We start from the raw sequence: 27,279 nt of genomic DNA, 5'->3' as shown, positions 1-27,279 counted from the left end.
ACATCATTTACATACACTATTCCAGACGTGATTGTTCTGTTACGTCACATATATAATTGTGGAGGCTCGTGTTTACTTAAAAATGTGCATACAAAACATAACTATTTACAACACCCTGACGTCCGCTGACGTATCAGAGTGCACCCGGGTGCGTCCCTGCTCGTAGCACTTCACAGCCGGTGCACTAGGGGAAACATACCTTTCTTAGGCCCACGTCGGCGGACAGGTACGGCCTCTGCATCTAGGAGGGCACGACGACTGTCGTCAATATATAATCAATGAAATGGAAAAAAAAAATAATAAAAATGTGTTTAAAAATTTAATGGCTATGTTTTGTTATGTTAGTGTTACATGATTAAATGAGGGTTTTCTGCTGTTTTTAAATTTTCTGAAGCCTTTATTAAACTATTCATATAGGTCAAAAGATCATGATGTATGTTTATAATCGTTTACCATACGATAATTTGCCACTATATAGATTCCACGTTATATTTATTTATTCATTATACAGTTTATACGAAGTTTTGCCTTTTTGGTTGAGTTATCTAGCAGTGAATATGTTTCCCAGAAAGAAATATCCGTTTCCCTCAGCCTAATTCTAACCCATCATTACTGCCGTTGATTATGTTAGACATCTGTGTCAATTGTTTGTAGGCACTGTAAATGTTAGCAGTGAAAATATTTAACTGAGTTGTCAATACACTTGCTCGGTTATAAATTTTCTCTACCAATTTTAACAGGAATGGTCTAATAGTCACAAAGGTGTTTACCTTGGGTGTTTACATTCATGAAATACAATAGAGAATTTGTTTACAAATCTAATTTTTATAGTATGTAGAGGATGCTTTGTGGCACGAGGTTGTTTATTGCTATATTTAAATTGAGTATTGTGCGAAATGTACATTTAGCTAGTTATATGTTTTCATACATTTACAATTGTTTGTTAAATTTGCAAACGAATTCCGCTAGAATAGTCATGATAGGGTTATGAGTAATTATTTGGCAACAGCGGACTTGTAAGCGCTCTGCTTTATCAATTTATTTTGAGGTAATTATTCCATATGTATCCAAATTTAATAACTTGATCCTGATGTCATGATCCTAAGGTATATGATGCTTGCTGAATTAATTTAGTACCTCGAAAAACTAGAATATCATAATACAAACAAATTATGCCACAGGTCTTGTGGAAATTTATCCTTTTACATACATTTTAATATCATAATACATTGTTATATTACAAGTTTTTGTTTTGTCCAGGATTTTTCTATATACAAAATTAAAACAGCAAGCTTCATATACCACAAGATCAATGTATGCAATCTATGCCATCAGGTTCAAAGGATAAACTTGGATATGTGATATGGAACTTTTACCATCAGGTAGTTACAGATCACATGTAGATTTTATTTTGGGTTTTGTTTCTACCAATTGTTTGTGCTGGTGCTCTACTAACAATTATTTCACCCTTTTAGAATGTTTTCTGCAGCGACAGTGGAAGGCATATTCAGACTATATTTATTAATTTCCCTTGCAATTACTGTTAAGAGTGCTCATAAAAATGGGGATCTTTCTTTGTGGATTGACGAACAGCAAGTTAAAATGTTTAGCGGTGAGTTTTTTCTTTCCATCATTTATTTATAATTGCCCAGTTAACGCCTGGCTACAATAGGTCAATCCTTGTTCATGCTGTTGAGTACTGCTTTCAGTTATAAAATTTGACTGGCCCATGTCACATTTGACTTAACTCGAGCTTGCTGCTTTGCTATGTTCTGTGTGCTGTTATGGCCCAGTTTTACCTTGAGGCTGGCAGATGGTTAGCAGTAGGCCAGCAGTTTATCATCTTTTGTGAGGTGCGTCAGTCGGATTCATACTGTGTAGTTGTACGTAGTGCAGTTTCAAGATATTTACTGGTTATTGAGGTTAAAAACGCAGGCTAAAACATACGTAAATAAACATACTAAATAGTGGTCTGTTTATAACATGAATGATAAGTAAACTTTTAATTTCTCTATAAAGCTTATATTTTATTAGGCTGGAAATGAAACAAATTTTGAAGATATGTTATTTATGATTAGTACTAATTAAAAAGTTAGTGAATCTTAATAACATTTAGAAATAATGCTTTGTCTTGGATTTAGTTATTTATTTAATTTAACTTCACTGACACACATTGGGACCAGTACTGTGCTGACAGCAGTGCAGTAGCAACAGCTAGCACCATCACATTGTAGCAGGGCCTTTACTTTTAAATGACTTTAATTTTTTTAAATTAATTATAAAAGTTTGTGTATTGACAAAATAAATAATCTTTCTGTATATTTGCAGGTTTCGCTATGGAAATCTACGCAATTGTAGATGGTCATGTTTTGCCATACATTTTGGACCCAAAATTTGAACAGTATCTTCCAATAATACCATCAGAGGTATGTTGGCAATTTAAAATCTGCTGTGCATGAATCTGTTAGCCTCGGCATAAAGAGTTGATGGTCTACAGATGGCTTAGAGGCATCTGAATGACTAAACTGCTTGTCACGTGACTGCAGAGTTGTAGTAGATTGGCAGGGCAAAGCTGTGCCAACATTTGTTATTTTTAATTTTATTAGCATTCCTCCCTGCTGCAATCATCACTGTGTACACTGTTGGTCGTTACAGGTGACGGATGTGCACAGGTGCATTAACAAAAAAGAACTTGTCATTTACTTGCAAATAAATTATACTTCTGATATGTAATTCTGTTATGTTAAAATATGTACCCAATAATGTGTGTGAATGAACATAAAAAATAGATTTACAGTTAAGTGCACACATCAATAACTAATATGTATGGTTGTAAACATGGTGAGAAGGTTAGGATCACAACACAGCTACAAATTATTGAGAAGAAAAACTGTTAAAATATATACTAAGAGTATTACAAAGTACAACAAAGCAGCTGAAAACTTTATTATTACCTTCACAAAGTCTTGCTCTTTTATTTTTTAAATTTGAAGAAAATGGTTGTGAAAAAGTTAAAAATAAACGCTACAGTTTTTTTTTCTGATACCATTTCAATTGATTAATTTCTACGTATTGAAGGCAAAATTTTTTTTTAACTAATTGTTGAGAATTTCACATGTCTTTGTCATCAAATTTGTTATCAAAAGAATGGAAATTTTTCTTGTTGTGTAGGACTTGTGTAGTGGAGAGGTTGGAGGCCCTGCGGGGGTCGGCTAGATGGTGTTTGTGAAGTTGTTCGGGTGAGTGAATTGATATTGGGTTCGAGAGTGGAAGGACACAAGGAAGATGTTGAACAGCGGGCGAAGCACTAACAGCATGTCAGGAAGGACACAATAGTGGCGACGAGGATTTTATTTTACGACCCGGGCGTGCGTGCGGGGAAAAAGTAAACAAACACTGCGATGGCGATGTTTCCCGTGTTTGGGGAATTCGTTCCAGGGCGTGACACGTGGCGCACGTACTCGGAACGTTTGGGATATTATTTTGTGGCGAATAAAATTACAGACAATAATGAAAAAAGGGCAATATTTTTTACCATTTGTGGAGCAGAGCTGTATAACCTCGTGACCACATTAGTGGCCCCGAAACCAACGTCCAAAGTTGCATTTCCCGACATTTTGGCGGTACTCGCACAACACTGCGAACCTAAACCAAGTGAGATTGTGGAATCATTCAAATTCCATAACAAATCAGCACGAAGGAGAATCTGTGGCAGAATTCGTGGCGGACTTGCGACGACTTAGCATCCACTGCAATTTTGAGGATTTAGATCACATGTTGCGAGACCGGGTGGTGTGTGTTGCTCGTGATACAAAGGTGCAACACACACTCCTGACAACGTTTAAGGAGGCGGTTGAGTTGGCAACAGCTGTGGAAGCCACAGGCCGCAATGTCCATGATCTACGAGCACAGCCGAGCCCAACTGCGGGGGCAGTGATAAAGGTAGGGCACATCAGGTATGACAAAAAATAGGTTAGGGACTACGAGAAGCAAAGCCCAGTTCAGGTGAACCAATAACCTGCAGCTGACAAGCGCGCTTGCTGGAGGTGCAACGGGGACCACAGCCCAAACCACTGCCGACACACTCAGACAGTGTGCAATTTTTGTGCTCGAACAGGGCACCAAGAACGAATGTGTTTTACAAAGAAGAGGAAGAGGAAGAGGAATGCAGGAGTGAACAGCGGAGCGCGTGACCGGAAGGAGATGGGCAAGTCTGGGAAGCATGCCGCGGACACGGCTGGGACCTACAATTTGAAAAACCAACCCGACTCTGGAGAAGAGGATGAGTCAGCAGTTTACAGCGTGTTTCAGACAACGGCTAGTAGGTGTACAAGTGAACCCCTGATTATCCTAAATGTGTGGCTAGATGGTCAGAGACTTCCCATGGAGATTGACACAGGAGCGAGTTTCTCAATCATCAGTTTCGAAACTTACAAGAGATTGTGGCCGGACCTACCAGCACTAGCAGATGCAAACTTAGTCTTGCAAACTTGGTCACAGGAAAGATTGGGAATCACGGGGACCCGAGAAGTATTGGTAAAGACAAAGACTAAGCAATGTAGACTACCAGTTTTAGTGGCTAAAGGCAAGGGACCTAGTCTCGTGGGCAGGAATTGGTTAGAACCACTTGGAATCAAAGTGGAGGGCATTTTCTAACTTGGAGCCCACTACAGTCATGAAAGTCCCGTCGACAACAAATAAAACCCAAATATACAGTCTGATTTCAGTCCCTAAACACTCTACTGAATCAGTACTGTCAGTATTTCACAAGCTTGCATTGATTGTATGTTGATTTCTGTAGTTTAACAAACGGGCTTAGTCCAAAGCAGGGAAATAATGAAAAACTTTCAATTGTTTTGATTATTTTTTGTTATGTCTAGAATAGTAAGTATGGCAAATGAATGTAAGTTTTTTATATTTGGCAGTTATTTTGATAAAGTATTTTTCAAAATTCTTAATTAATTTTAAGAAAGCTAGTGAAGTTGTTGTCCATATAGACTTATGATGTCAGCATGGTATTAATAATTGAGTGTTTAAGAGAACTGAACTTCGACTACACCTAGTGCATACCTGAGAACTAGAAAAATGCAAACATTTCACATATATGTGAAATATGAATGCCTGTAACAAATGCAATTCAGTGTCTACCAGTAACTGAATATGTACCCTGAGAAAAAGTGCAAACTTCAAGGCTCACTGTTTAACAATTTAAGTTTTTGCTTGTGCTGATGTTCTAGTTTTAAGCATTGTTAAAGGGTGATAGAAGAAAAAATCTTATAAATCCCAAATGACATGCAACAAATAATTAAATTTTTCATTTATACCATCTGTTTTTTTGTTAGTTGTGATGAAATACATTATCTGTATTATGCTATTATGATTTTAATCTAAAATTTTCATTTTGTTTATGACATTTTTAATTTCCTCTTTTAATAATGTGAACTAATCTAAGCTGTTTCTACAAATATTTATTATGATTTTTTTTATTGGTAACTAATTGCCTTCTGCAGTATTTCACTGTAAACCCTGTACTGATTAAGAAATATTGCATGAACTCAATGTGCACTCACTCTGTGCATTTTGTTCCTGGGACATGGTAAAACCACTGCAGCCAGTGCAAGTGCACTGGAGCTGGAACATGCAGCATTCAAGTTCGACCCAATTGCTGGCCAGTGCAGTTACTGGAAATAACCACAAGGCCCCTTGCACACTGACCACTCGGTGACGCGACTGCTTGGCACCACCGAGTGGCGTGTTAGAAGATACCCATAAGCTGCCGTTGATTACGAAGGGACCCTTCCACATGGGCGACGTGGGTCCCCACGTCTCGGTCGCGCCACAGAGTGTCGTGGAGCTGTCTACACGGGCAACTTTCAGTTGCGTGTCAAGTGATTGCTGCTCAGACGTTCTCAGATACTTGACTCACACGGATTGTTTCCCAGCGGCTTCTTTGGTTCATGCCGTCTTATCCCAGTAATTTGGAATTAATGATCTGTTGCCTTGCCTACTTCAGTAAAATTTTACGGGGGGAGGTTAGAGCAAGTTTAGTCCCAGATTTTGTTGTCATGGATGCTGCAAGAAAGATCAAAACAGGTATATTCAAATTTGTGTGTGTGTATTTTAAAGTAAAATGTTTAAAAATATCACACTCAAGAAGAAAAGCTCAACTGTTTGAATGAATATAATTTGTTGTTAGATGATAAAATGTCTATAACAAATTTCTCGAAACATAAAACAAAGACATTTGTACAAGAATTCGTACCACTGTTTTTGCCACGCATGTTGACTGATTAGTCAATATAAAATACATCATGTGGGCCTAATTATTACTAAAAGTTAGCACTCAGAATTCTAAAAATGTGCACAGTTTCAGTAATACAAGATCAAGAACCCAACGATGAAACAAAATTGTTTTTGTCAAAGAAATTTAAATAACTCGTTCAATTCTGCTGTGACAAAGATCTTTCTGCACTACATAAATCATCTGCAGACTCTTCTGTGATTGTTAAAGCTGATCGTGACTCACCTTCGTCTAGTCCCACAACATTCAGAATGCTAGAATGCTGTCAAAAGTCTATGCCATCCCTCTATCTTACAAAGTTGTGTAGTATTAAACACCCCTTTTGATGGTTTCAGCATTCCGCATGGTTACATTCAGCGGCCTTTGGAGAAAATGCCATTTATTTGTAAGAATGCCAAAAGAACATTCTAAGTAGCATCTGTTTGCGAAAATCGGTAATTGAATGTTTTCTTCTGTGTGACAGGTTTTTTTCACCATACTGTATCTGCATATGGGTGGAACTGTCTGCTAGGGAACTGTTCTAACCTCATGTATACACAAAAAGCCTGGTTATTACCTATAGTTTGAAATTAGTTTTTTTCTACCCTCTGACCCCCCCCCCCCCATCCCCCTTAACAGTAAGGTTATAAGTAATCAAAATATTGTATTGTCAGAGGATCTTTATATGTATGCAAAATTTCAACACATTCAGACATCGAAAAGTGGGTAAAAATTGAATGGAAAGATTTTTTTACATAGTCCATTCATAAATACGTACAGGTGAAGCTAATAAAGGTTTGGTGAAAACAGGTCAGTAAATAATATAGCAGGTCAAGAATATGGAATATTTATGTAAAATATGTATTTCTTTAAAAATCTTTTCGTAGCATGTTAGAACATATTTAATACATATTAGTATCTGTTGCAGGTAGCATATGTAAACTTTACTTGGAAATCTGGTGTCAAGAAGTACAATTATCATTTTGATAACTTGCAATCCTTTGATGAAACCATACTGGAGCCACCCGTGATATCAATAAAGACGAAAGGGCGTGTGCCAAGGAGACCAAAAGGTATGACTTCTGCAGTGAAAAATATTTTCAGTCAATATAGGTACTTTTTTATTAACTAAGGAATTTTATTTCGAGTACATGTTTTCTTTAGTACTACAGCATATTTGTAAAATGGTTTGTTCAAGTTTTTAGTGTGTTTCTACCATGTTCTGGGAACAACTCTGGTATTGCTTCATTTGGCATTGGACTGCAGATTGAAACTCGTAAGGGACGAGCTCTTCCTGGGACACCTCTGAGACTGCGACTAAGAAAAGAGTGTGTTCAGAGGGGTGAGTATGCTGATGCTGCCCATCACTTGACAAGTGATATGTTAAAATATGTCTACTAAGGATGTTATAGATATTAGTTTACAGCCTTACAGTCTGATAGAAAGTCCATTCAGTAACATTTTTTAAGCACATGTTGTTTCTTTTCCCCCCAACATATATGTTGAGTGGAATCTGGAAATTTTAAATACAATAAATTTTGTTACGAATTTTTTCCATTCCATTCAAATGTGCAGAAGCCTCAAGATTAATTTTACTAATTAAATGTGCTCTCCATTTTGGTCCGCTCAGTTAAATCCTGTTCTACAAAATAACTTCACAGCACCTCATCATTACTTTACGTATACAAATCACTGTACCTGTTTCTTTGTTTAGGATGCATTGTGCTTCTAGGGCACTGTTTAGTGTGCCACTCTTACCGAGTAGGAAATCATTTCAATATGTACTGTATTGGTTTTATCACACTCCTGGTGTAATTGTCAGTTTTATAAAGAATTCTTTAAATACTATGATCCAAACTTCAGTGATATGAGTTATGTGTGTTGTGGTTTGGTTGTAAACTAATGGAACATCTCAAAAAGCTATGCAAGGTCACCTAACGGTTTTGATAACAGCTGCCGGGATACTTGAACCAGCGTTTGATTGGAGGGGTGGAGAACGGTGGTGGCATGACTGGATTGGTTTCCGTAGTACGACCAAAGACCGCTAGGGGTGTAAACTGCAGATACCCAATGATAGAAGCAATCACTGTGACGGAGCATGCTACAACAACAATTTTCTGTGAAACTGGCCAGAAAACATCTAGTATACACATAATTTATTGTAAATAAAAAATAAAAATATTTATTACAGGTGCAAAACTAATATGTCAACAAAATAAGTGTAAAAAAAAAACCTTGATTTCCCTTATTTAAATTAATATTAACCACAGGACTTCGTAAGTATGTTATGTTGTGTTGTATATATTGTCTAGTGTTGTCAAACAATCATCTTCTCTGCCCTTGTTTCTATAAATGTACCTTTTTTTTGTGTTTTTGTTTTGTGCCTGCCATTTAGCTTACAGAGGGCAGTAATTTAAAATATGTTAAAAAAACACACACAGACATGCATGCACACACACATATTTAATTATTTTTTTCTTATTTGAGTAACCATTGATACAGTGGTTTTTGAAATACATCTAACAAATTCTCAGTAGATTTTTACACCTTTTTCACTTCACAGAGAATTTTCTATAAATATATTTTTTCTTCATCTTTGTGCTATGTAAAACAATCACAGAAGGCATTTTTGTGAATTTATTTCCTATATGCTTTATATAACATTTACCTTTGGTGTGTTCTTTTCTTTGCTGTTATAATATGTCATGTTGTGCACAACTCGTGGTAAATTATCAGATTCCAAGTAGCATCATTCCTGTTGGACTAGTTCATACATTGGACTTGAAAGATGCGATCTCATAGGCTACTTGAAACTACTGTATATTAAATATCTATTATATTCAGCTAGTAAGTTTTTTTTTTTAGAAACTAAAGAGTATTTTCTGTGCACATTAAAAGTAAAAAAATTAGCTATATTTAGTAATGTTATAAATCAAATAAAAAAAATCATAAAGTTGCTTACTGTTACAAGTCCTGAGTAATAAGCCAAGCCACTAAACTCTAAATTGTCATGCTTTTTTGTGTGCTATTGTCCCTGACATTAACCACAAGTTGTCACTCTTTTGGCAATTTTACTGGGTAGGTCCAAATATTGATGGAGTCAGTTTTAATTAGGATGTGGATATGTCAGTGCTCTAATGTTTGGTAAATTATGTATTTTGAATAAAATTAATGTATATTTTTAATTATGGTGAAGGATGCTTATGCTTTCAAAGTATCTTGCAGTCTCTGCCTGTGTTATGTACTTCTAAATCACTGCAGATTGAATCATACTGTGCTTCGTGACTGCCATCCTGATTACACTCAGGTGGGGGACGTACTCTTTCAGGACCTGATCCGGAGTGCGACAAGCGCTGTGCCAATGGAGGCTGGTGTAACCATGATAAAATATGCCAGTGTCCAGAAGGCTACATGGGGCAGTATTGCAAGACAGCGCTGTGCTATCCTCAGTGCATGAATGGAGGCAGCTGTACCTCTCCGGGAACTTGCAGCTGCCCCATTGGCTTCCAGGGGCGACACTGTGAAGGAGGTACATATCAAAATAATAACTGGATCTCACTAAATAGAGGTAGATGTTGCACATTACGTTAGTTATGCTTATGATCCTAAATTGTTATCAAAAAATGACTCCTGTCTACACTTTCTAGTTTGCTTCCTTCACTTCAGATTTATGTGATGAAGAAGGGAGGTTTGGGTGTGACCCGTAGCATAATTAATGAGCACAGTGTTGGTACCAATATTCTTTTAAGCCCATTTAAAACTTGATGGTCTTGTCAAATAAAAAATAAAATTGCTGCTACGGAAGTTTTAAAGAGGTGCGCTAATGGAAGTTTGGACACTTACTTGTAGGCATGCCGGTTGTGAGGAGCTACACAGTGCACGTATTACATCTGTTTGTATTAACTTATACAGTTTTACAATATACTTTTTTTCTGTGATATATTGTGTCATTCATTAGTAAAACATGTTAATGATTTTTGGGGATAGGAGTTTATAATACTGGGTAAGTATGTCTGCTTGCATGAATGTCCTAATGTCAGTCTTCAGGAATTATATAAATTCATTAATAAAGACATTATGATGAACCAAGTTCATAAAGTTCTAAGTGACCTTTACATGAAGCACAGTATATAATATATTAACAATTGAAAAAAAAAGACATATTGGGGAAACATATGTGAAAACTGACAATCATCTACGAACTTAATTGGCATGTATAACTTTAGAGTTCAGACTGATCATTTACACATACCATGTTATATTGTTTTAAATATTTTGTGGCAAACAAACATACAGCAGCTATATGACTTTAGAAATACTAATGGCTGCTTTGGATCCAAACTTGATGACTTCGCTAAGCAGCTGGTAGAACGGCGCTTGCTCGGCCCCGTGGTCCAGTCCCAGGTCGTGGTGCTCCTGCTCGTCGTCGCGGAACTTGCGGATGGTCTCCAGCAACTCCGCGTTGGCCCCAGGGTCTGCCATGAGAGTGCGCAGCTGCTCGTTGTAGTGATCCACTATCACAGACTCCACCGCCACCGTGCACGCCATGGCAGCCTTCTGCCCCAGCAAGGCGGAACCTACCGCAAGCCACCAGGCGGAGCCGAACATTTATAACTTTCCTCCATAGAATATTACACTCCAGACCCAGAGTCTAGAGTGGACGTACATGTTTCCTTAACACTTGCAGAAATTAACTGGGCGATGAACAAATATGTAAGTTCACAAACAAATATTACTGTCGGCGATTGGTTGAAATAATGTCAAACAATAAATAAAGATACCAGGAAACCTGACCATAGTACTGAATATGAGACAACATAATAAAATATTGTATCAGTGTTGTGCCTATCAATTAATGCTAATCATTTGCTGTTTGCAGGCATGGTACAATTATTAAATAAATAAATAAAATGTATATTGAGTTCTTGAAAGGATCCAGAAGTTTATAGAAGTTTCGAAAACATTTCAAGAAGTAGTAGATACTCTGAAATCTACCTACGCCTGTAGGCTGTGCCGAAAGGGATTTTATTTACTTCTGTTTGGTGTTTATGGCTCAATAGTTTTTACAACAATATAGTTGATTTTTTTTATTGTTGCTATTTTTATAATAAGTATTTATAATTCCTAATCTTCGCTTGTTTTTATTGACCTACCTGAAATATCTTCTACAGGATTCATTACCAATACACTTTGAAACCTAGCATTTATTATAAAATAAGGCACATCATGTTCATGACATCAAAAACAAAATAAATAGCTTTCTTACCTGCACCAAGAATAAATCCTGCTACGTTCCATATGGGTGTCATGATAGTTGGACGAACTCTGTATTTATAAATCAACTCTTCAAACTTCGCCTTATGCTCCTTCTCTTGATCCCACATGTGTTGTATTTGTGAAGCAATGGCTGAATTACCTACAAAAGTATTCTCATTTGAGGTGATTCCTTAAGAACTTTAAGGTTGTTCACAGGAACGTTACCAAACATATGTCTGAAGTGACCAACATTAATATTACTAGATTACAAAATTAATACCTACACATTACTTGCTGTTAATAAAATTTATCTTTTCAGAGAATAATCTGTGTGCAGCAGAGCATTTCCAAGACTTTTTTTTCCAACCAAGTGAAAAAAAAATTGGATTGAAAAACTGAAACTATTGACAAATGTTTTGGTGCTTCACTAAATAGTATAAAACAAAGTCGCTTCCCGCTGTCTGTCTGTCCCTATGTATGCTTAGATCTTTAAAACTACGCAACGGATTTTGATGCGGGTTTTTTTAATAGATAGAGTGATTCAAGAGGAAGGTTTATATGTATAATACATGCATAATACATGCATAATACAGTAGAGACACATAATTTTAGAGGTTTCTAATGTGAAGTCGTAAATAAACACATTTTTTTGTGCTTACATTGCAAACGCTGGCTGAACCCTACGAGATAGATCAAAATAATGTGCTACAGTATTGTACACCTTAAAAAGGTCTACAAAAAAAGTTTGTGATGGTATATGTTTATCTCTTAGGGATAACCCACAATAACCATTTTTTATCCTTTACTTTTTACGAGAAATAATGGCTTATTTACGAAGCGATTTTAAGCAATACAGCATTAATCCTCTTTACAGCATGTAATTTAAATAAATATTTTCAAAGATATCACAGATTTAAATGCAGTGACATAGCGGTTGCGCAGTACTGGCCGGGGGGCTGGCGGCGCGTGCCTATAAATAGTGCGTCGAAGGCCGCGCTTCGCCCTACAGCACTTTATGATTAGCAGTGATCGCACACGTTCATTGGAGCTTTCTAGCAAGGAAAATAATCATTATTACTTAATAAAAACGTGCTTTTCAGCGCGACAACGTATTCCATACTTATGAGTACGTTACGATAAATTGTACCCGTGCGAAGTCGGGGCGGTTCGCTAGTATTAGAATAGAATTGAAGTCAGATATGCTAATTGCCCTTGGAATTAAAGCCAATAAATTGCAGAAAAATTGTCTGCCTGGATTGCAATAAATTTTCAAAAAAGTATTTGAAAGTTATACTATGAACAAGTACTAATATGCAGATCAAAAACATAGCTGCTGGCAAAATATTATCTGACATGGTATCTATTAAAAAAAAATTTTCAGTGGCGAATCCTGAAAATTTTGGTAAGGCTGCAGTGAACAAACTTCAAGGGTAATTTGTGGGAAGGGGGAGGAATACTCCTTTTGCATATGTGCAAGAGATAGGTTTAGATAGCAACATCATTTTTGTGTTACTGTGATAAGCTAGTCTGTAGGTATTGAGTGGAATTAGAAGATTATACTGCAGTTGAATCATCTGCTACATCAGTAGAAATTAACTCTTGTCACAGAAAATCTGCCGAACATTACGAAAACTCAAATGAGTCGTCCAGAACAGATGTCACGCTGACTTTCAGTATCTGGTTGGTTTACGATAATGCTAGACTGCACAGAGTTAGAAGCACCCAATAACTTTTGTAGCACTTCCGTTTGGATGTTTTTGATCATCCCCTCTACAGCCCAGATTTGGTACTGACTTATCGAGTGATAACCACCTCTTCAGGCACATGAAACAGTGGCTTGTGTTGCAACATTTTGACGAGGACAATGTACTTCAAAATGCTGTTCCAGAGTGGCTTCATTCACAGGTAGATTTTTTGAAGAAATTTATTTCAAAACTTGTTACATGTTATGACTAGTACCTCTGTGTGTATGGTGATTATGTTGGAAAGTTAAGTAAGAGTGTCTGTTGTCAATCAACAAATGAAGAATTTTTTTTTCTGAATTATCCTCGTCTTAAAGCAGCATTAACATTTCTAGTATTTATAATGTTCAAAGGCTATTTGCTGTATAGTAATCAAAATGTTTTGTTGAAAAGGCCAAGATAAATTTTTTGTGCAAAGCTTCTGGCTTTCTTCTGTTTCTTTGAATTACTGAGAGCAGTGTAGATTGCACCATTTTTAAAAAGTTCTAACTATACTGAGAAAAATATAGTTAACCATTATAAATTAATATAAAACCACTTTTACAGTTATTCATCTTGCAAAATACTGGCTTAAATTCTAATTCAAACACAACAGACCATATAAAGTATCAGTAACATAAAATCTGAAAACTAAACTTGCATGCAGCTTGCATTCCCCCCTACATTTTTAAATGAACTATTATGAAAGATATGAACGACACACACTTGTGCAATGCACCTTCCTGTGTGTGGTGGAGAAATTAAGTGTCCGAGTGTATAAATTTAGGGGATATGTTCATGTTTTAATTAGTGTACTCTTTGTAAATTATTATACTTATATATACTTTAAAAGACTTTAATCCGGTATGTCAAGGACCACTACCATACTGATTATTGAACGTCAATGCAGTTAAAATGGGAATAACAAGTGTGAAAATGTGAAATGTAACCCGCTAAAAACAGTAGTTTTCTAGCAGGTAGTAGTGAAATGTAACCCACAGAAAACTGTACTGACATAAAAACTGATTGAAACTATAAATTCTAAGCAAAATAAAAATGCATGCAGTGTGACCTGGGAGCCAAGGTCAACAGGAGAATCCACCTGAAAAAATCTGAATGCAAATGCTGGATTGGTGATGGATTACGAAATTTGTAGAACCACAGAATGCTGGATAATTGACTCTACACTGTAAAAAAAAGTATGGAATAATTCCAAGAAGGTTTATTTTTAACCGATCATGCTGCATGCACTGGTAATGTATGTCTGAGTTACATGATGTTAAAGATGGTGATAGTGTGGACAGGATACTAACCCAACACTGCCATTTGCCCTGCGTATATCCTGTCTGCGCCCAGCTCTCCTGCATGGTCCACTCGGATGATGGCGTGCACTTCGGGGTTGGCACTCAACATTCGGAGTCCACTCTTTGCAGGCAGCTTGCTGGCCCATCTTGAGCAGAACATCTTCAGCTGCAAACACAGATTAAAGAATGCTGGTTTCTGTTGCAGGGATCTGTGCAGAAAAGTGCCTCAATGGAGGGAAGTGCATTCAAAAGGACACATGTGAATGTCCCAAAGGGTACTACGGATTAAGATGCGAATTTTGTAAGTAGTTATTACACATTAAAAAACCAAGCAGTTTTAATAAAAATATTTCAATCAATTACCCTAATTATTTAATTATTTAATTGGTTTAAGTGTCAGCATTTTTGTTCAAGTTGTATGGTTCACTTTAAGATGTATCAATAACTATGTATAAACTTTACTTGTTTATTAAGTATTAAGCATTCAATACATGATTACACAAAATATAGTTAATTCTGCATGCAGCTTGGGCTGCCTTTACATTCTCAGGTTGGCCAATGTAATATCTTACTTAAAACTGTACCAACTGCAACACTTTCCAAAAGTTAACATTATTTATTGCCAGTTTCATTATTAGAGTTTCATAAACTGGTTTGATCATAGTTTGATCACACTTTCTGTTACACTATTGTGTTGTGAGTACCGAATGAAGACGTTGAGAACTTGGAGATAAACAGATCAACATGATCATGACGATGATCTTGGTTATCGTGTGAGCAGACATTTCTAATATCTGTACCAACTTTATACAGATTATTATTGTAATCAGAAGTAAGTATATTAGAGAATGATGTTAAAAATTTGAGCTTATGTATAATTTCACGTATGATTATGATTAACATTGCTTTTTCAAGAGTTAAATATTAAAACTACCTCCCACATAAAAAAATTTAAGTTTGCACAATGTATGTTATATTATTTGAATACTTCAACAAGGCTTTTTATTTCTTCAGAACTACTTTCCATATAAATAGAGGCTTATTTTAACGAAACCTATTCATGATTAGGACTGGTTTTTTAATACCACATGAGCTGATATCTTGCAATGACCACATCAACTTTTTTCTTGCCATGTCACATTTGATTGTAATGATTTCAAATTGTTCTAGCCCACCTAACAGTTCTTTGACACTGTTGCGGCCAGTTTGTGCAGATTGAAAATTTATGAACTTTTTTTTCACACGAACAAAAATTGTGTAGTTCAAATATATGCTGGTATGACGTTTAAAGAAATGATTCCTAGATCACTCTTGGTCAAAGATCATTGGATCATGAATGGAAGAGCAGAATCGTACATCTGGCCATAAGACAACAGAAACAGAAAATTGAATGGCACAGAAAACAAGTTAAATATTGAGACCCATGAAAACAGACCTAAGTGATGCCAAACCTCAGTGCACTTTGGTTCTGTTCAAGGCCTTGTATGGGTCTGCCATTTCATCTCCAAGCTGGCAGGTGCATCACGATTGCGAATTTGGTTTTGTAGCATTTTTTACAGTAGACTTGCCGTTTAACCAATTGATACAAATATATTATTTTGCACTGGGTATTATTATTACTGCCCTTTTTTCTGCATGTAAATTTCAACTGTAACAAAGTGACTCAATGGTGCATTTCAGAGAATATGGATTTTTATCCCATGGTACTGAAATTACTCTAGGAAAATTCTGGGGTGGTTCCTTGCAATACATCCTAAATATTAATATAATAAATACGCTCATCACTGAATGACTCTGTAATGCTGTATGAATTCTGTTTTTATGTGCTTACGAGACATGTTCGGAAAGTTAGTATAAATAATTCCTGTAAAGGCCTGAGGGTGATGGGGAGGGGCGCAACATCAGTATTTCCACTCACTCCATCCCCACCACAATAGTCTGAGTCTGGCCGCTCTACGAGTCAGTCACTTAGGGTTGTCACGGGCTTGTTCAAACATTGCCTATTTTTCACGTGCCATAAGCATTGAGCATTCTCTTGTTGAAATATACCCATTAGTGATTCATAGTACATTTTCCAAGAATCCTTAAACCACATTCCACAATCATAATTTTATTGAATTTTTTGAAAGTGATGATTCCTACAAAAAATATTTGTGAATTAAGTAATGAGAAAGCATAGATAAATGTCCGACTAACCAATTTGTGGTGCAAGTTGTGCCGTGTGCTCACATAGGTCTGTCTTGCAGCCAAGTGCATTGTGCCGTGCCTGAACGGGGGACGATGCCACGGGGTGAACAAGTGCCGGTGCCCTGGGGGATTCCGTGGCGATCACTGTGAGATTGGCCGGCGTGTTCCTCAGAGGAGCCTGTGCTCCAAGCCGTGCCGCCACGGAACGTGCCAGGCTGACAATACGTGTCTGTGTGATGACGGCTGGTTTGGACGTCAGTGTCACCAGAGTGAGTTGTGTTTAGAAATAACTTCTAACCAATCAGATATTTTTGCTCCAAAACTGTTGAACGTTAAACTTCTTAATGGATCTTTAAGTCATTAGATCGTCAGAATGAACCAGTTTCTAATAAATATTCTAAAATTGAGGAAGCTATCAGGTGCTTATTGAAGTCAGGTAAAAGATAAACCTTAAATTTTCTACTAGTTGTGATAGAAACTTTGTTATGCACAGTGATGGCATTTTTCAAATTACAAGTACCTGATCAGGTTATTGGTAACAGTCACTTTTTTACTTGTAATTCATTGCACATCAGCAAATGTAGTTCTTACTTGTAAATTACTTGTAACTGAAGAGGTGCAACCATATTACTTTTTTCCCCGTCAGTAAGGTATATTTTCTTCTAGTTTAATTTTCTTACAACTTATTTGCTAATAAATGTTTTTTATGAAACAATCACAATAATTTTATAAGTGAAACTGCTAATACTATTTCCAATACTGATGCAATTAAGTTTTTATTTTATTGAGAGTAGGGATTCATTCTTTGCGGAAATTAATTATATATAGTGAGGAGTTAAGAATATGTACTAATAGAAAACCAGCAGCAAGAAATGTGCTATTCTATGTTGATGTCCCAGAGGTTTAATGGGTGTTACTAAAAGATGTGTCATCGTTCAGTGAACATGAGTGCCACCATGTAGAAAGGTACGTGGACCTGATGGAGACACAACTTAACAGGGCTGTGACGTGACACGTGTGGGTACAAGACTTGAAGTTCCACCTTTCGTTCATCTGCAGGACCTGGCCCACTCTTAAGGCATTGGGAACGTTACAGTTATGATCTTAATTAAGTGAACTCTTAAGGTATCCCACATAATATTTTAGTCTCAACTGCTTGAATACATGTTTGGTCGTTTGGAAAAATACATAGTGGTATCTGTTAAGACTGCTTTTATTTATGTGGTGCTTTTATACATTGATTTTTACATTATTAATTACTTTAAACAGTTTAAAAGGCTAAGTGGCATGGAACTTATATATTTTGCGGTCCAGGTCACCTCGTGGCCTGGACTACGTTCAGTGCTCGTTGTTAAATTTCCAAAGTCCGTAAAGGGACATGCTAAATAATTACGTTAACCAGTCTACCACCTGAGGTAAGGCTCCGAAGGAAATGAAAAATGTTTTAAAGTATTAGCAAAGCAGTGGATTAAATCAGATCAGTAAAAACAAAGTTTGAATGTCCCTGGATGCTGTGAACTCAGGAGACTGGGAATGGGGAAGGTGTCACGACTGCAAGGAGCATGTGACCACTGAACTAGAATGGCTGTATGGCCAATTTCAAAAGCGTGCTGAAGGTGAAAAAAGAAAAAAACTACAATAAAAATATTGAAAATAAAACATGCCCTTCTACAAGAATATCCTGTAGATATTATGTTACTTGAATTTTAGACATCTGTAAAATATATTTTGGAATGGGGTGCATTCTAAAAATCCAATTGCACAGCACTGCTTCGTCCTTACTGTTTACCTGCTGAAATGGAAACACGTACACTTGTGGCATTACATGAAAATAGAAAGAAGGTATTAATAATGAAATATAAAAATTACTGGGACAGAGACTGGCTATGCATTTGGCGGGAGGTTCGAACACTGGGGGCGGAGTGGGTCACATTGTACTCATAGGAGTGTCCCTGGCAGATGCTAATGTAAACAATATTTTTCATGACTGTGTTGGGTTTGTTGAGTTATTTAATTGTAATTTTTTTTTTTAATCTTTCTAACAGAAAATCCTCACCATGGGAACAGCTCTCGTCACCATAAACTGGATGTTTGAATGGAGGAACAATCAAGTAGAAATAAAGTATTGCTGGCTTCATTTTTATATGACATAGAAGTAAGCATGCTTTTAAATTTGTGCCATAATTACAATCATGGACTTTGTATAGCATTACACATTTTCTCTTAAGGGGACTGCCTGGCTGTTTGCAAGAGGTATGAAAGCACAGGAGCGCTAAGGTTGCACTGGCTTGCACATCACGTCTTTCCGGGAGGTGCTAAATTGGTGTGCAGTCTTCGTTTCAGAAATGTGTCTCTGAGACTTGCCAAACCCAAAATACCAGATTTTTGCTTTTATCACTGTCCAAAAAGTATACTTTAAAAACAAAACATGTATAGAAAAGTGCAATGGCTCTTAAATGTTATTCGTAAATAAATCTTGAGCAGAGTGTAAACGGAATGGTAACTCCTGGAGCCCTGCGTACTGTTTGGCAGCCCAGTCAGGTGGCTACTTTAAATTAATTAAAATATAGTACTGTGGGGACCAAATGCCTTGTGATCTTAAATATTGGTATGTAGTTTGAAAAATTTGCATTCTTCGACATATTTTCCAGAATTGCACAGAAGGCTGAGAAAAATGTGCATGACTTGGCACAACCCAGCTGCACACTAACTGTTACAATTTTACATCTGTATTGTTTGTTCTGTGTGGCGATGAAAACATTACATTATAATTAATATTATGTTGACAAAAACATTCCCAACTACACTGATTAATTTTTCCTTGGCTAGTTCAGTGCCATTAAAATTGTGCATACCGTGTTTTCTTGCATTATCGTCGCACATTTTATTCTAAAATCAAGTTTGAAAAGTAGGGGTGCGACAATTATGCGGTAAAAAAATTTTATGTTAGATAAAGTTATTCGTAAAAACAAAGCCAGTTCATGGAAAGTACGTTTATTTTAAAAAAGGTGGAGTATACAAGAGCACGCCAAACAATCTATATTAATAATTCATTAAACAAAAACCATTCTTCAACTTTAAATAGAAAAACCAAAACTCTAACGCGAACGCAAGCCACTTGAATCTGACGTGAACTAACGTGTCGTAGTACACACTTGCCACGAAAGAATGCAGGCTATCAAATGTAGTTAACTCGGCACCTGACAGAGAGCGCGCGTTGCATCCAATCGGCGAGATATCGATATTCGACAACGTGCGCGCGCTCTATACGGGAAGTAACATAACCAAACATGAATAATGCCAACGAGCGCTGGCTACATGTTCATAAGCGGTATGCCACGGCAACGCAGACTATCAGTTAAAGGAAATAACGTTTAAAAAGTCTTTAAAAGAAAATTTACACGTTAGACAACTTCATATTTCCGTTAATTAAATAAATAAGTGGTAATGACCTAAATTAAATTTTAGATTTCTACTTTAAAATACATTGTTTTATACGGAAAATATACCTACACAAAGCGCTCGGCATCTACTAGCGGGACCAAAAACATTATGCAAGTTTATGAGAGAAGTTTTTTTATCCCAATTTTGACGGCCTAAAATATGGGTGCAACGATTACGCGAGTGCGAAGATTATGCGATATAAGAGGGTATTCTATGTTAGTCAATATCCAGCAGTTTCTAAATGCTTATCACAACAGAAATGTTAGTTCTACTATGTAATTGAAAGTTCTCGCAAGACATCTGGTCCTCCCTACCATGCCATTCATTTGGAGCATGTAAGCTGCCTGTAAATTTAATACAGACTTTAACTGTGTCATACTATTTGTAGTTAAATATTCCATATTATATTTTTTAATTTAAGGACACTCATGACTCCTGAGTAATTGCTGATGTAAAAGAATTAATTATGATATATACTATAGCAGTACCGACAAACATTGGTAATACAAGTATACATATTGTGCTCATATCCATTTTTTATTTTACCCATGTTGTGACTAAACTTAAAATGTTTGTTTTGTAATTACCAAAAAGGCTGAGCTGTAAATTTTAAATATAAATCATATTTAGAAATTGAAGACACAAAATGGCAGCACAGAATAAATAAGCTGTGATATTTTAGGCCAAAACATTGTTACGACAGTAGTTGAATGTTAGTGAAAAACATTGAGAAGTGTGGTTGCAGTATTTTTTTTTTTCATGCTGTTACAAATATTTTCAGATGAATACATTTTTTTTATCTCACATTACAGCTAAGTATTTGAGAGTGTGTTGTTTATGTAGAAAAATTCAATATTACATCAATTTTAGTAGCTTTTAATATTTTTGCAAACATTACTTAACTAGCATAAATAACAATAGTGTAGCCAATGTACAACTACCTACTTAATGAAAACTGTAAGAAACCAAACTTCTATTAAAATATTTTCTATAATTTTTTTGATGGTAAAAGGATGAATTATGTTTTTTTTATTAAAATTTAGTTTTAAAACAAAATTTTAATGTCAGTAAATACTTATTTGTGTGCTTTTCAACAGAAAAAAAGATATAAACATGGCGGCTTTCTCACAGCGTCATTTTGATTTATAACTCTGATGCCAGGGGTCAGTCACAAATTTGGAATACCCAGAATTCTGAAACTGAAATAAAACTGCTACCATAAATGTTAAAAGTTTACGACTATCTAGTGATTATATATTGAGTGCACTGGTTACTGTTTTATTTTTGTAGTGTAAAATTAGCGATATTTTGTATGTAGTTTATGCTAGCAAATTATTACATATATGGCAGAATGTTAATTTTTATTGTGATCTGCTGAACCATTTGCTGGCTCTCAATAGTTTAATATGGTGAATACTTAAAATTGTAATTGTTCTATGTAAATTTATAGCCTATGTATTTAAATGTTCTACTTTTTGCATGTTGAATTAAGAATTTATATAATAAATTCTAAAAATTTAGAAACTTTTTATACTTATGTACTTACAATTTGTATTTTAGTATATACATTTTTTTTTTGTAAATAAATAGCGCAGTTTCTGTGCTTTTGAAATGTCTGCATAAATCTGTGATAAAATATTTCTTAGTTTATTGCTATTTGTAGTTTTATATTTGACTTTATTTGTAACAAAAATTGCATAGCCTAGCTTACTGAGAAAAAAATATTGTTTTGATATCTGAAGTCATCAAATGACAGTTATTGCCTTGAAACATAATTGTAAAATACTTTATAAGCCTGTGTACTAACATTATAATTTGTATGCATAACTTTGTATTTTAATAAAACATACTAAAATGTGTAGAAATTCAAATGCTTTCTTTATTGAGTTGTGATGAATTGTGAAACCCATTTTTTTTTTAGTAAGCCAGCCCTCTCCAAGGCTGCTACATGTTTACATTGTAGTCACCTCAACAATTGCAGATAGGAGATTTTATTGTCCCTCCCATGAATGAGTGCACTTTTTTTTATCTCCTTTACATTTTATTCGAATAAATTAAATAAAATACTATTATTTTCTTAGAATTAGGGTAGTCAACCATTTATCAGTATTTTTTATCAGAAATGATGGGAGAATATTCAGCTGTCGCACTAAAAACATTGCTGAAGTTACCTGTCACAAAAGTGCACTTTCTCTGAACATGATGTGATGCTTCTTGCCACTGGTCCGTGGCCTCTCCGAGTGTGGTCTACAGGATGGTGCACCATGGGCGTGGCCGAGACATGGTGCAGTGTGGCAGAGTCTAGGTACTGCACGCGGGTGGGAGGTGCAGAGCAATGCTCCACCTACACAACACGACCACCCAGCCTCGTGCCAACTAACAGTGCAGCTGTTTACCGAGCTGCGTGATGTGTTAACGTGGACTCGCTAGGTATTTTTGAATTCAGTTCAACATATTGGGTGACCTCTGGAGCGCAACAAGTCGAAGGCACAGTTTGTTAAGAATAATGTGTTGGAAGTCAAATATGTTAGTTAGTTTATATTATTAAAACTTATAATACCAGTTTTTTTTTTTAAATACCTACTTGACTAGTGATATAAAAAAGTTAATTTATGTTTGAAAAAGATTATCATCTATACTGATATGCGGTAACTTACATGTTAAAAAAAATGAGAAAGTGTATGGTGTAAAGAATGGTTACAAAAACTGCCACATAAACCTGCTGTTATAACTGAAGTTAGTCCCAAAATACTGGCACACATATTTTTATCCTTCCTGCACGCACTCCTTATGTTGTTTATTTATTTATAGAGTAAATATCTCGTGGCATTTTGCTTAATGGTTTTTATAATTTCGACTAAATGCAAGTGGAGATTCCCTCCCCCTCCCCCCAAATCAGTCTTAGTATTTGTCACTTTTCACCAACAAAAGGCATGGTTCTGATTTGTACGTTTTTATATAATCTTCCATTACGTCGTGAGACATGGTTCTGCACCATCAACTGAACTGGACTGGCATCGTGGGGTCTCGCACGTTCAGGTCGGCCTGCATAGTCTTAACTGATTATTTTTTCTTTCATCTCTGGCAGACTATACGGTCCTTCAAAACTGTACAGTTGTGTGCCACACACACTTCATGTATCCCGTAAGACCTGGCCTGTGCAGTTTTTATTCTGAGGATTTCTGGAATGTGTGTGGGGCCCTTCAAACCCAACTCTGCATGGCGATATACAGGCTGAAACATGTGTGTGTATGTGTGTGTGTGTGTGTGTGTGTGTGTGTGTGTGTGTGTGTGTGTGTGTGTGTGTGTGTGGAGGGGGGGGGGGGGCAGAAGTCGTCGTGTGTTTTTGTCAAAATTTTTGAAACCATTGCCAATATCGTCGAAGTTGACAGTCAACATCAAGGAGGAGTATTAGGCTACACATCTGTAAGTGCTGGTGACCGCTCCTCTGAACATTCCTGATGACATCATCATTATAAAGTGGTGGCATACTAACCCAATCTGGCTGCAGATTCAGATTTTGCAGATTATTGATAGCTTCTGGGTGCTTAACCTTAATTTTTATCCATCTAAAGTATAATAACTACCCTGATATGCTTGTTTTAGTTAGGTAAATCATTAATATAAAAATTAATCTTTCTCCGCATATTTCAGTATTTCTGCCAAATTTCATATTCTTCTGCTGCTCTAATGAATAATTGCATTTTTATCTCAAAACTTCTTCATTGGTTAAAATTTATACATATGAAAGCAAACTTCACAAACACAGGTTCTGTAAAAGTTTTTAAACTTTGACAAAACTGTGATTGTATTTTTATTTTATTTTTTTTTATATTTGAGCTTTGTATATTTATTTATATTAGGAATGCACTGTGTTCAGAATGAATGTAAATTTCAACACAAATATATTGTTTGGATGCAAATTTCTTTTGATATCAGAATTTTGATTCAGAGTCTTTCCCACTCAAACAGCCCGCCTTCTGATGCATCTCCCAAAAATGTAGGTGAGAAAATGATGTAAATACCATTACCTTGACTATGTCAGGTTCTTGTGTAGTGTGAGGTACAAATAAGAACAAACGGTAAGCACGATACTTATAATTTTGTTTTACTTAGCAGATGAGCAAGCTCAATAAATTAGAATTTGAAGATTACAATAAGTCATAGTTGTTAGTGAATGCCTGCCCAGAATTACACATTCCTCCTTAGGGGCTTAAGAAAACCTCATAGCTTACTTGTTCGAAATGTAATCCCTGGATCAGATTAATGTAAGCCACTTTTTAAAATAAATAAATGTAGCCTATATAATCTAAAAAAAATTATTTCATAATTATCTAGATCTCATATCTTAGTTTCAGTTAAGCACTTAAGTAATTACTAAATAAATATAATTTTATTTAATACATATTGAACTGTATAATTATACTAGTAAAAAGTTTTTGTCATAATAAATTAGAACATATTTATTTTTGAGATACAAAGTTTTAGTTCTAAGTGAACTATACAAGTCAAAAAGTGGCAGAACTGAATAAGTAAACTCAGTTATTTACAAATAATATTTTGGTTATTGTGATTTGGTCGGAATAGTAACATTTTAATTTCTTGTCTACTGATTGAGATACTGACTTCGTCATTTATTCGAGTTATATTTTTGCCTTTTATTAGGCAGGTAGTAATTTAAAATCATTTTTATCACTTTTTGACTTTGACACGTAGTAGTATGCTGACAATATGTATTTAATATATTGCCTTGCTTTATCCGGTCAATTCAGATTGCTAGGTAAGCTGAGTAAAGCAGATGATGAGCACAAAAGATTATTGGGGGGGGGGGGGGGGTGAAGTGGAATTAGAGGAAATGTTCACCAAATATTATACAATCAAAATAAACAATAAACTAAATTAGTCCATCAAGCTTGAGTAATCCATTAACACTATCTTGCATTAAGTATGTCAACATATTAGGTACTCTTCCAGCAGTAAGTTACATTTATGCCATTTGTATCAAATACAAAATTACACCAGATTCATTTCCTAATCCAAGGCAGGAATGGGGATGGATCTAGGAAAGGAAGGGGAAAGGGCACGGGGGGGGGGGGAACGCAACTTTCCCCGGGTGCCAGGTTAGAGGGCATAACAATTTTTTTTAGATTACAATAAGTGTTAACAGAGAATAGAAAAAAAATATTGAACACTATAAAAATATTTTGAATTAAGTCATAAATAATCATGTTTTCAATGGCTATCTCTATTACTCATGTTTTAATGGGTTTGGATGGCATGGTTACCTACAGGCCGTGCAGGATACAGGAGTGATGGAATGAATGAAGAGTAACTAACATTGTGTGTGTTTGGGGGGGGGGGGGGGGAGAGAGAGAGAGAGAGAGAGAGGGGTAGATGCAGGCTCATCAGTCTAAACAGTGTGTAGTGGCCAGTTATTCAGTATTATGGGGGAGGGGGAAGGCTGTTAATTTCTGCCCCTGTGCAAATGAAAGCCTAGATCCATCCATGGGCATGAAAGGACCAGAATGTGTGAAAGGGCTGTCATGTGTCTCTTAATCATGGAGAAATATTCAATCAACAAAGTGTACATTTTGTAGGTTAAGAGGAATTGGGTACAGATAAAGGCCTTGATCCACTTTTGTGTACACCCATTGGCATAATTATATAAATGATGTATTTGTTTAAGCAGGCCACATAATTCCAGTAAACAAGGGGGCCAATATTATTATGTACATTTAACTATATTTAACAGATGGGCTCTTTATACGCAACTTTATATTTATTCATTCACTAATACAAAATTTGCATTTTGAGGTAAAAAAGAATTACTTTTAAATGGATTTGGAATCCCCACATTCGGGTTGGATCTATAAAATTTGTGATCCCAATATGCTTCGGTACGTGTTGTATAAATAATAATTTACCACTAACTTGCCATTTTACGTAAATATTTACGCCAAACACACATTTTGCTGGTTATAATAAAAATTACACACCTCCCTAACCTTGTACGAAAGTCAAAATTGAAAACAGCTGAAGTATTTTGTTTAGCCAACAGATGTCAGGAGCGTTAACTTTTAGGCGCTTTTAGACCAATGAAATGAAAGTTCGGCTTTTTTCTTCGCACGAGAACGTAAAGAATGATGAATCAATGAACGGCAAATGTCTCTTGTGATGTCTGAAGGTAAGCATAATATATAATTGAATTTATTCTACTCGTAATTTTAAACTCACGCAGTATCTCTGCACAGAGAAATATTCGTGACTGAAGCAAGCCGTACCGAAAATTCGCATCGTCTGCTAAAGTGTCTACCGCGCAGGCTCGAGCAACATGGCTACCACAAATATTTTGTTGTGGATTTCCTCGGAAAGTAAGGATTCGATCGATATTCGTAGATGTCTGCTAGATTTTTTAGTGAGAAGCGTTTACGGTACCTGGTGACGATGTTGGAGTGTTACGAGGTACAATAGAAGCCCAAAGTGTTGTCAGTTGTCACGATTCTTGTGGAACATCGCAGTGAGGCATGTTTTCGAGTTGAAATGGCCCTCCTTTCACGCAGGTGCGTACGCAGCCGTAGTCTCCTGAATTTTAACTGGGCCTGCTCAGTGCTGTACCGCGCTTCTTTCGGTACCTACTGGCTATTCTTGCTGTATTTAGCGGAAACGCAGGCCGAAAAATTATTATAGAGGCAGATTCTCTCCCAAAAGTAAAAATAGATGCGTGTTTTAATGTGCAAACAATGTTATTGTTCCCTGATATGAGGGTGGCCATATTTTCCTTGCTTGAAAAATGAATTTTACGTGCGCGGTAAAGAATTGTGCACAAATCGCGTTATCGTTTCGCAATTTCTTCATGCAAAGTATACTTTTCGCTACTATGTTAATGTTGATGAACATTCCCACTGCTTATGTTATTTAAAGTCAAGAAAACTAATCCTTTTGCGGGAGTAACCACATTATTGATTTTCAGATTGACAGATCAGAATGGCATTTCATTGTCATTCCGATATGTAGTTAAGTAAGCATTGTGTTTAAGGGTTTTTAATATATTAGAACATTTTATATACATTATAGTGCTTTAATTATC

At 36.0% G+C, this 27,279-nt stretch overlaps 3 protein-coding genes across 26 annotated transcripts in view; 2 read left to right on the top strand and 1 right to left on the bottom strand.

Annotated features, from left to right (window-relative positions):
* Positions 1 to 410: 410 nt before the first annotated feature.
* On the top strand, positions 411 to 22,058 carry LOC134542456 (protein shifted). Of its 7 annotated transcripts, none has more exons than XM_063386744.1 (9): positions 411 to 433; positions 1,476 to 1,612; positions 2,329 to 2,426; positions 7,209 to 7,353; positions 7,479 to 7,622; positions 9,588 to 9,809; positions 14,767 to 14,862; positions 16,808 to 17,017; positions 18,794 to 22,058. In XM_063386744.1, exons 1-9 carry the CDS (start codon positions 429 to 431, stop codon positions 18,841 to 18,843), a joined length of 1,107 nt encoding a protein of 368 aa, XP_063242814.1. In that variant the 5' UTR covers positions 411 to 428; the 3' UTR covers positions 18,844 to 22,058. The 7 variants fall into 7 exon arrangements, with proteins under 7 accessions (XP_063242814.1, XP_063242816.1, XP_063242812.1 ...); XM_063386746.1 differs by lacking the exon at positions 411 to 433 and adding an exon at positions 616 to 762; XM_063386742.1 differs by lacking the exon at positions 411 to 433 and adding an exon at positions 771 to 858.
* LOC134542457 (5-demethoxyubiquinone hydroxylase, mitochondrial) lies at positions 8,725 to 26,819 on the bottom strand. 3 transcript variants are annotated; one of them, XM_063386750.1, is made up of 5 exons: positions 26,628 to 26,819; positions 22,364 to 22,536; positions 14,571 to 14,727; positions 11,547 to 11,696; positions 8,725 to 10,857 (listed from the first exon to the last, which is right to left on the bottom strand). In XM_063386750.1, the coding sequence occupies exons 3-5, from the start codon at positions 14,719 to 14,721 to the stop codon at positions 10,580 to 10,582; spliced, it is 579 nt and encodes a 192-aa protein (XP_063242820.1). In that variant the 5' UTR covers positions 14,722 to 14,727; positions 22,364 to 22,536; positions 26,628 to 26,819; the 3' UTR covers positions 8,725 to 10,579. The 3 variants fall into 3 exon arrangements, with proteins under 3 accessions (XP_063242820.1, XP_063242821.1, XP_063242819.1); XM_063386751.1 differs by lacking the exon at positions 22,364 to 22,536 and having other exon boundaries at positions 26,628 to 26,803; XM_063386749.1 differs by lacking the exons at positions 22,364 to 22,536; positions 26,628 to 26,819 and adding an exon at positions 26,189 to 26,442.
* Positions 26,265 to 27,279, top strand: part of LOC134542455 (DNA-binding protein Ewg-like) — an 88,794-nt gene continuing 87,779 nt past the window's right edge. For 8 of the 16 annotated variants that reach the window (XM_063386739.1, XM_063386724.1, XM_063386738.1 and 5 more), the window contains exon 1: positions 26,311 to 26,752. The gene's annotated coding sequence lies outside the window, so the exon portion shown is untranslated. Of the gene's footprint in view, positions 26,753 to 27,279 lie in introns of all 16 variants that reach the window. The other 8 variants (XM_063386737.1, XM_063386730.1, XM_063386732.1 and 5 more) reach the window with 4 other exon arrangements.

This window comes from Bacillus rossius (assembly GCF_032445375.1).
Source record: "Bacillus rossius redtenbacheri isolate Brsri chromosome 4 unlocalized genomic scaffold, Brsri_v3 Brsri_v3_scf4_2, whole genome shotgun sequence".
Classification (NCBI taxonomy): Eukaryota; Metazoa; Arthropoda; class Insecta; order Phasmatodea; family Bacillidae; genus Bacillus; species Bacillus rossius.
Note: the sequence above shows the minus strand (reverse complement) of the source record. Positions and strands in the feature narration are given on the sequence as shown.